General features: G+C 44.0%; 1 protein-coding gene across 1 annotated transcript in view; it reads right to left on the bottom strand.

Annotated features, from left to right (window-relative positions):
• Positions 1–5,074: 5,074 nt before the first annotated feature.
• Positions 5,075–10,116, bottom strand: part of impg2a (interphotoreceptor matrix proteoglycan 2a) — a 51,576-nt gene continuing 46,534 nt past the window's right edge. Inside the window, 7 exon segments of the mRNA XM_070446376.1 lie at positions 5,075–7,406; positions 8,131–8,200; positions 8,472–8,484; positions 8,487–8,543; positions 8,545–8,589; positions 8,591–8,614; positions 8,616–8,766. Coding sequence (XP_070302477.1) covers positions 7,361–7,406; positions 8,131–8,200; positions 8,472–8,484; positions 8,487–8,543; positions 8,545–8,589; positions 8,591–8,614; positions 8,616–8,766 — 406 coding nt within the window. The 3' untranslated portion in view covers positions 5,075–7,360.

The raw sequence follows: 10,116 nt of genomic DNA, 5'->3' as shown, positions 1-10,116 counted from the left end.
TCCTCTGTGCTGCTCCTGTTCAGACCCAGTCACATGTAGCTATCCACTACCCAGGCTGCCTATGTTATTAATTTAGCTTGGCTTTTGCCTGGCACTAAGTCATTACCGCCTTTTATTTGGGCCGCTCATTCGCTCACACCACAACCAATAGAAGATTTATACCTCCAGCTAGAAGATTGACCTCGTTGCCGATTGCACGTTCACATTAGCGGCTCTTCAGACCCTGCCCTTGCGCCTTGCTTACTCCCTTTGAGTCCCGTGTGAGCGAGAGTTGCACGATGGGCAAAACTGTAACTAACCATTGTGAAATAGTAGTAGTAATATAGAACCCGAGTAAGGTGTGATTGCGTGAGTCAACTATGTCTGCGGAAATCATGATTTTTACACTTGCGTCTTTGATGTGATCTATCTTAACACTGATAGTTTCACCACACTTTTACATAACCTCACGTACCATGTAGTTTTTCTTCCTAATTACGACCCGCCATTTCTTTATACCATCGTAAATTGATCTTATTTATAAGTCAACGTCATTATAAGGTGCCTCATTGTTGATATACACCCAGGCTAGTAATCCGGCCTTTCCTTCAGCCTCACTACTATGAGCGCGGAAACTTGAGTTGAGGCCAAAAGCAGAATGCCGTCTAAAGACTTGTCATAGGTGGCTTTGGGTGTACGTTAGAGCTAACAACGATCCAATGTGTAATTAATTAATGAACTACACCCAATGCCTCGAGATAGGGCCTAGTGATATACAATAGAGTACTCCCTACTGGACTATTATGCTCTTAAACACACATCTACCATAAGCTGTCTATCATGAGGCATTGCAAAAAACCCTCCCCTGTTTTTATTGGGTATGCAGAGTCATGAGCATGTTTGAAATTCATCTGTATGATGGACTGAGGGACCTTTGGAGCCAATGTAATTCCTTATACTGTGGTGGCTTACCAGCATGTGTGAGCCTAGAGTCAGTGTTCAAGCCAGATTAGATGGGTATTAACATTATATTAATATCCCAAACAAGACAAGTGATTGCTCCATACGTTGTTGAAATCAATAATTTGTAAGGTTCTATTTAGCACCATAACAAAGGGATTGTGAAATATCACAGTGTCGAACTTTTCAGATGTGAATACATTGTTGTCGAACATTTTCAAAATAAATAAACATAATATTCCACTTAAATCAATCTATTCTTGAGTACTTGGGTTTGTGTGTAGGTGATGTAACTACAAAACAATCTCAATTTGTCCCATTTACAAGTATTTCAGGATCACTGTGCTAAAGCGACCGAAGCAAATTGTGAATGGTGACAAGTAAGTGACTTATTACATAAGTTTTTGAGGCACTGTTAAAATATTTTGTCTTGTCATTTTGCCTCTGAATGAGCACCTTACAGCCCGAAACCAATACATTTGTCTCAATTAGTCTATTCAGACTATCATTGTCTACAGCGCTTCTCTTCTTCTAACCCTGTTCATCTATAAACCTGATGAGAAGGTGTTTAACGAATAAGACATCATAGCAAGAGTGCGGGTGATCACTTAGCTTTCACCTGGATGGTCTATGTTAATGGAAAAGCAGGTAACCTGAGCTCAACAGCTATTGATAAACGTTGCAAGTTTCTAAGTGAGAATACTACGGCGTGCGGTGTATTATCAGATGACACTTCCAACACAACATATTTTATTGTATCATCACCCCAGGATCAGTGGTATTCTAACGGATAACGACGCAAGTCAGGTACAGAAGCCCGTTTCGCGCAACCCCAAATGGCCATATGCGAAGGACCTGTGCACCAGACGAGCCAAACCGTTAAAAGTAGCTCTGTGAACTAGTGAGAACATCAGTATGAGTAAAGTAGTCTGATTTAACTGATAAATGTACACAGATCAGTATGGCGGTCACGCAGGAAGATCGGGAAATGCTAGCATGCAATGCACTAGAGGAGCGTTCAAAATCTCCAATTGAAGACATAGTTAAATAACAATTACGTAGATAGATACTTACCTGCTACAATGATAGGAGCCATGGCATTCAAATATATTAGTTTGAAAACCAGTTGTATGTTAACAGCACTGTGGTGTTGTAATCTAGCATTCCACAGGGGCACTCTCTAGGTAAGATATAAAAATGTAAAAAAAATTCTAGTGTGAATGAACCATACGTGACAAATTGAGCAAACACATCATTTTAAGTTGACAGAATTTTGTGCCTACCTTTTCTCAGTTGGAAGCTTAGGTTTGGTCCAAACTAAACATTTTTTAAGTTCAGGTAACACTTTTGACCGAAAAAATTGAGTAAACCCAAATTAACCCTTAAAGTAATGAGAAACAAGATGAAACCAACTAAATGAAGATGTTTATTTTATGATGAGTGAAGAGAACCTTCCAGAGTTTGAGAACCACTTCATGTCACCCCTTAACATTATCTTGACGAAACAGACCGACTCCATACCGTTCAAAACCACAAGACCGGGAAATATAACGTGCATAATGAAAATATAAACACCATACATAATTTCCACGCTGATACCGTTTTCCCCTCCGACCACCTAAATTAATGCGTGTCGAGCCAAGCTGACTATCATATAGATGAAATAAAGTTGTCTATGAACAAATGCTATCCAAGTGTAAATATAAATCGTTACTGGGAGTGTGCTTAGTGAGATCCCCAATTCAACCTACAGCTTGGATGAAGAACAAAGAGAAGTGTATCGACATGTTTTACCATAGGATGCACATATTTGCGCGCCTAAAACCCTTTCCCCCCGGCCACTAGTGAGTTTAATTATCCCCCGTTTCCAAAATGTGAAACAACAGCATATTAAAGATAAAAAAATCGAGAGTAAACTCTCCCAAACGACAGAGTTCATAGCTACATGTGACATTGCAGGCGCCAATAACACAACAGTGATGTCAAAAAGAATACGTATTAGAGCGAGCCCCACAGCCAGAAGCTCTACCTGCCGACCACAGCACAGGCTCCCCCACCCCACCCAGCCCTCACCTGTGCCCGTTGCAACAATGACAAATGTTCTGTCATAACCACCAACAGTTCTCCACCATAGGCCGTGAAAAAGTGACAACGACCGCAGTAATCCAGCACCCAGTCATTAACCGACCACCAGGTCATGTTTAGTGGCTGACGACACAATCTACGTTCAACGCCCCTATAGATCTCTTCTGTAATCCAATGGGTCTCCTCTCAACTGTAGATAGAAAAGAGAAAATAGAAGTTGACGGGATAAACTAAACAAAATAACCGACACCAGGTCAGTGTTTAGGGGCACCCTCCTATTGTGAGCCAATCTCACTCTGTGTGTGTGTGTGTGTCTGACAGAGTGCCAGTGATCACCCAGAGTGACTATAGCCAGAGAACTGAGCCCAGACTGAGACTGAGCAATCTGGAGGAGCTCTGTGTGTTGGGTCTAWTGATGTATACACACACTGTGGTCACTGAGAAGTCCCACACAGATGGCAGGTGTAGTGGAYCGGTCTAGTTGTGTATGTGCGTGTTTGCGTATGTGTGTGTGCCTAAGGCAAGACGGTGAAGGGGCATAATGTCTACAAACGGTATTAAGACATCTGGGTCTCATGCATCTGATACATGATGAGTCACTCTCTACAAGAACAAGGTTTGAGAAGGTCTTCAGGARAATATTGTGCTGTAATTGTACTTTTTCCCCCTGTATACTACTGGAGGTAGTATGCTCATGAATTATATGGACATTAAGTTGGCATGGGCAGGGCAATGGACTGAGGCTAAAGGCAGATAGCCTCCAAATAACARTCACATGGCTCAACCATTTCCAAATGCGGGGTGAACCAAGACGAATCAGAGTTAAAAAAGTACCCACCCTCTCCTCTTTGTGGTTCTGTCTTCCCTCCTCTGGTGACATCAGGCAGYTAAGGCTATTCCAGGAAGTGAAGCTCTTGTCCCTAATGTGAGCTGTCACAATGCATRAGCCACTCACCTTCAACACATTAGGCCTTAATGCCAAGACTTCTCTCTGACACGAACACTGGACTTATACACATTGACTGACCTAACAAATTCATTTTCTATTAGAGGTGACTGAACATGATACTTAAAGTTCAGTAGAGGTTCCACCAAATTACAGATCATACATCTTGCATGCATTATGGTGTGTGAGAGACCGTGCACGCATGCAACCATACTAAAGATAGGCGGGCCCTGGTAATGGCAGTGTGTGTGATTACTGGCACACATTCTTTTATGTACCAGTCCCCGGCCTCAAGCTGGCTGGCCCAATCCACAGTTCCTAATGCGGATCACTTTTTTGGATTAGTGCTCATCAACCCGTCAATACTGGATCAATCGAACAGATTGARGAGCAGAACAGCTCCAATAGATTCAATCAGGTTGAGCCTTAACCAGTGTTGACCAGCATCCGCATATCAGATGTTCTGGCGGTGTAACTGTGGTATGAGAACTGACATGTTGGTGGGCAGCTCCTCGTGTGTCACAAACCCTCTATTGTCTCTATCGTGTTAGAAGTTGAAAACAGCACTWGAAAGTGAAGGCTCTATCGATAATAGAAATAATGACTGTCAAATGTAAAACCATTAATGTTAGGCTGATGCATGTTTTCATSTTCACTTGGATGGAGGGATTTTGGCCTATCAGTCTAATTTGAGTGTTRGAACTTGTAACACGGCTYTCGGATCGTAGTCGGGTGTGGTTTCGTTGCATCTAATGGTAGTGTCCTCGATAAGGTAACGCAACGTGCCACTTGTGGATTTAACAGTTCTAACGCAGTTCCACCTCCGACACTAGCAAAACAACCGCTATGCTGATGCCAATCTGAATGAATATAGCCCTACATTGAAGCTCTCAGCGAAACTGCTGTAAACAAACCAAGTTTCCACAGACCTTACAGAAAAATGAGGAATCCTTGACACAAGTATGTCAACGGGAGACTTCTGTAACAAACATAGCACAATTTAGTATAAAACATGTATTTTTAATCATTGCTTTGTTTTTTAAGAATAAACATTGACAAAACTGCAAGTAGTAATGTAATATTGTAAAAATATTAAACCAGAGCTTATGTAAAAAAAAAAAACTGACTGTACAACGAAACATGTCAACATTTCAAGCACATTCAAATTGACATTCTAGTGTAAATTACATACTACCAACCCTTAGATAGTATTTACATCAGAGTTCTGTATCCAACCGTTGGCTTTGTGTCCCGATGGAGATGGAGAATGTCGAGAACCGCTTTATGCACACGAGAAAATTGATATAAAAATGCACACACAGATTGCAAAGGCATGACGTTGTCATCAGTGGAAGGTAAGCGTATGCTTTACCAGAGTAACCTGTGTTTTCACTTACGGGGAGCCATACAGAGGACCGAGAGAAGAGGACAGGATAACATGAACCTAAAACATGAAATATCTCCTAGATTTCTGTGGCTACGTCCCAAATAGGACCTTCTACCTTATATGGTGCACTACTTCAGGCAAGTGGCGCACTATATAGGGAATAGGTTGCCGTTTCAGATTCATCCTGTATATTCTTATGACTATTCACATTCAAAACAAACGTGATAAAGTAAATCTATAGCGTGAAGAGTTGCAACTTTGAGGATTCACTCCGGACATAAGGGTCAAGCACGTGACCCGTGGAGGAACAGATAAATACCACACAAACAACATGGAAACCACTCCTCTCAATGTGAAATGCTTACAGGTTGAAAATCATGGATAATGGCCAAACTAGTGGTTACAGAATGGACCTTTTTCACATTGCTGGTGAATTCAATTGAAGTAAAAGCTGCCGCTAAGAGTTTGCTTATCCACAGAGCACATGTGTACCCATTCACATTTAATGCTCTTTTTTGAATCTTTTCTATCGCATTATATCTGAAAACAGACGGCCTGATAAAATCTTTGGTTTGCTTTCTTTTCCCTTGAAGATTGTTTCCATTCTAAATGTGTTTTCTTTTATATTTTGATCCTCGGGCAAAATATTTCTCTCTCCATGCTCTCTCTCCTTTCCCCTCTCTCCTTTCCCCTCTCTCTCTCAATCTCTCTCTCTCTCCCCTCTCCCTGTCTCTCTCTCCCTGTCTCTCTCTCCTCTCTCTCCCCTCTCTCCTCTCTCTCTCAATCTCTCTCTCTCTCTCTCCCCTCTCCCTGTCTCTCTCTCCTCTCTCTCCCCTCTCTCCTTTCCCCTCTCTCTCTCAATCTCTCTCTCTCCCCTCTCCCTGTCTCTCTCTCCCTGTCTCTCTCTCTCCCTGTCTCTCTCTCCCTGTCTCTCTATCCCTGTCTCTCTCTCCCTGTCTCTCTCTCTCCCTGTCTCTCTCTCCCTCTCTCTCTCTCTCTCCCTGTCTCTCTCTCCCTGTCTCTCTCTCCCTGTCTCTCTCTCCCTGTCTCTCTCTCCCTGTCTCTCTCTCTCTCTCTCGCGCTCGCTCTCTCGTAACACTTTTTTTTGACAGAAAACAAACTGATTCCTGATGTAAAGGGAGAGAGAGAAGGGAATTTATTGCAGCAGAATAAAAATTGAAGATTTACCCTACATTTTCCACTTTTCCTGAAAGAAAGTGCACTACTTCTCACCAGCGCCATATAGGGCTGAGACTTGAGATTTGCCAACAGAGTGCATCCAGCAAGCTTCTGCCCAACTTCAGGAGAACACTACCCAGGCTTACTACTGGCCAGAAACCCAGACAACAGAGACAGGCCCCATAGCACCAAGGACAGCACAGACACTGGCCAGTCAGCTGCTCTCAATCTCCCACAACCTACAGCTGGGTATAGAACAAGGGCACACAGCTCTGGTCCAGAGGGCAACAATGTCTGCTGGTTTTAGTCCCAGCAGAGGACCTGAGTTGCCTGAGTTACCTGAAGGCCTGAGCTGTGCACCCCTGGTATAAACCATCCCTTTGAGAACTGGCTCTAGTTCATACATATGTACAACAGCAGATACAATGACACGTTATAGTACATATCCAACATTCCAATGGATCAATATTTACACTTTCAGAGAACTACGTTCTTTCCTCAACAACTACGAMCTGAGATATGACGTTAAATGCAAAGGAAAGACTTTATCATGTCTTATCTGCTACCTGAAGAACATGTATCCTAGACAGCATTGCATTTTGTATGTCATTTCAGGTAACAAATATGATTCCAAATGGTGGGAGGCGGGTCTTCCCCCAAAAGGAAGACATCCAATGAGCAGAGGATCTGCCCACAACCACCACACCCATTCCAACAGAGCTCACCTAATCGAGAGAAGGCACTGAGAAAGGAGGAAGCGGGGTGGGACAAGAGAACAGGGCACCCTGTTTTTCACAGCATACAGCTGAGAGTCCCGTACAGGTCTACGTGGACACGCTCTCTCTGCGTGTATCAAGAGCGCTCTCTCTGCGTGTATCAAGAGCGCTCTCTCTGCGTGTATCCAGGGCACTGTGGAAGACACACACACAAACACTGATTAGACTGGGCAGTGTGGATACTGAGCAGTAGACACTTGGCACTCTAACTGTGCATACAGACTAGGCACACACAGTGACACACATTCGTGCACACACACACATATACACGCAGTCGTACATATTCACACTAATACGACTGCAAAATCACCATGCGATGCAAAGCAACACCTCACACACTTCTTTTCTCTGACACAGACATACGCTGCCAGTCAAAGTGACACCAGAGTGACTGTCTGTCTCCACTAACGTGGCCTGTCTCTCTGACACAGACATACGCTTGGCCGTCAAGAGACAACCTAGATGTGGAAACTGGTCTGTCTCCCCTACTAACCGTGGCCGTGTTCTCTCTGACACAGACATACCGCTGCCAGTCAAAGAGACACCAGAGTGACTGTCTGTCCTCCACTAACGTGGCCTGTCTCTCTGACACAGACATACGCTGCCAGTCAAAAGAGACCCAGAGTGACTGTCTGTTCTCCACTAACGTTTGGCCTGTCTCTCTGGACAGACATACTGTGAAGCTTGTTAAGATGTTTCTGGGATTGGAATTGTCTTCCCAGCCAACGTCATTCTGCATTAAAGTCTGATTTTTCACTCTCAGATATTCAAGTTAAAGCTGACAGAATGAATTGAGCCTACCACTCACGTTTGATGCTTGCCGCACAAAGTCTGCAAACTGCCGGTCCTTCGCGTAGAGCTCAATGATGCGTATCCTGTCCTGGATTCCTGTGGAAGAAGGTGGGTGGGGGTTAACAGGGTGAGAAATGTTACATGACAGACAGACGTTGTGTCCAATCGGTAGGTCTATGTCCAGAGAGTACAGATTAGATTAAGAGAAGGCAACGATACGTATAAGATAAGTATGAGAAGGGATCCCACACATTGGCTATCACCGTCCCTCCAGCCCCACCCGCGCGCACGACCACACCACACACACACACACACACACAACACACACACACACACACACTCACACACGAGTCGGCACACACAGCACTCTCCTTGGTCAGTTTTCGCTTGTTTCGTAGATGTGGCGTATCTCCTCGCTGCTGAAGTCTGTCGAGGCCTCTTGCGCTGGCGCTGCTGTAGAGCGGGGCTTCTGGGTAGCGGCGGTAAGTAGTGGCTATAGCCCGTCGTAGCCGTCACTCTCATACATGGGGTTGTACTTAGTGGCCCTCTCTAGAGATGGGATACTCTCCCCTCGCCTGGGGGGACAGATACGCGACAGAGAGAGAGACAGAAAGAAAGAGAGAGAGACAGAAAGAAGAGAGAGAAAGACAGAGAGCGACAGGAGAGAACAGAGAGAGAGAGCGAGACAGAAAGAAGATTAAAGAAAGAAAGAGAGAGAGAGAGAGCAGAGAGAAGATCGAGAGAGACAGAGACGAGAGACAGAAGATTGGAGAGCAGTAGGAGGAGAAGGGAGAGACGATGAGAGAGAGAGACAAGTTACTAGGAGAGATGACAGAGAGAGAGGAGACAGAAAGAGCGAGAGATTATCCATTGTACATTGCAAAATTTTTGACACATCTGTAGAGTTATTATATGAATATAAAAGTCATCTTGTATATGTTTTTTATTTGTTTGAATACTATCTGTTATGTTGTTAATGCGTTTACTGTTAATAATTTGGTATTGTTGTATTTTCACGTGTTTGTATAATATCTACGCTCACTTGCTGCCTTTGGCAAGTGTGTAACCACCATTTGTCCGATGACCAATAAAGCAACGCCCTTGAACTTGAATCCTGAATCAATGAAGGAAGAGACAGAGAGAGAAGAGAGAACAGAGAGAGAGAGAAGACAGGAGATAGAGCGTAGACCAGAGAGAAGACAGAGAAGAGAGACAGAGAGAGAGGAGACATGAGAGAGAGAGAGAAGAAGAAGAGAGACTAAGAGAGGACGAGAGACAAGTAGAGAGAGAAGAGAGAGAGAGAGAGAGAGAGAAGGAGAGAGAGAGACAGAGAGAGACGAGAGAGACGAGAGAGAGAGAGAGAGAACAGAGAGACAGAGAGAGAGAAGAGAAGAGAGACCAGAGAGAAGAGACAGAGAGAGAGAACAGAGAGAGAGAGCAGGAGAGAGAGACAGAGAAGACGAAGAGACAGAGGACAGAGAAGAGAGACAGAGAGAGAGACAGAGACAGAGACAGAGAGAGAGAAAGAGACAGAGACAGAGACAGAGAGCAGAGACAGAGACAGAGAGAGAGAGAGAGAGAGAGAGAGAGGAGAGAGAGAAAGGAGGAGAGAGAGAGAGAGAGAAGAGAGAGAGACATGAGAGGAGAGAAGAGAGAAGAGAGAGAGAGAGAGAGAGAGAGCGAGAGAGACAGAGTAACAGCTTAGCTCTACTAATAGAGACAGAGACCGAGTCTTCTGATTTAATCATGTCTGACCCAGGCTTGAATTTCGATGTCCTTCTTACAGTGAATATTCAGACAGGTTCAGTCTGTGGTGGTACTTACAACTAACATGACACCTCTAAAGCAGCTGTATTGTACTGTAGTGTAACGTAGAGGCCAGAGGTGTTCCTAGACAGGATTAGAGATACCTACACTTTGTTCAGCTACTAGCACCAAAACATGATTTATTTCATAATTGTTAGTCCATTTGCATACCCAGAGCGACTACATAGTGAGCGCATACAACTTTG

Source organism: Salvelinus sp. IW2-2015, linkage group LG2, assembly GCF_002910315.2.
Source record: "Salvelinus sp. IW2-2015 linkage group LG2, ASM291031v2, whole genome shotgun sequence".
In the NCBI taxonomy this organism is placed as follows: domain Eukaryota; kingdom Metazoa; phylum Chordata; class Actinopteri; order Salmoniformes; family Salmonidae; genus Salvelinus; species Salvelinus sp. IW2-2015.
This window is presented reverse-complemented; position numbering and strand designations above follow the sequence as displayed.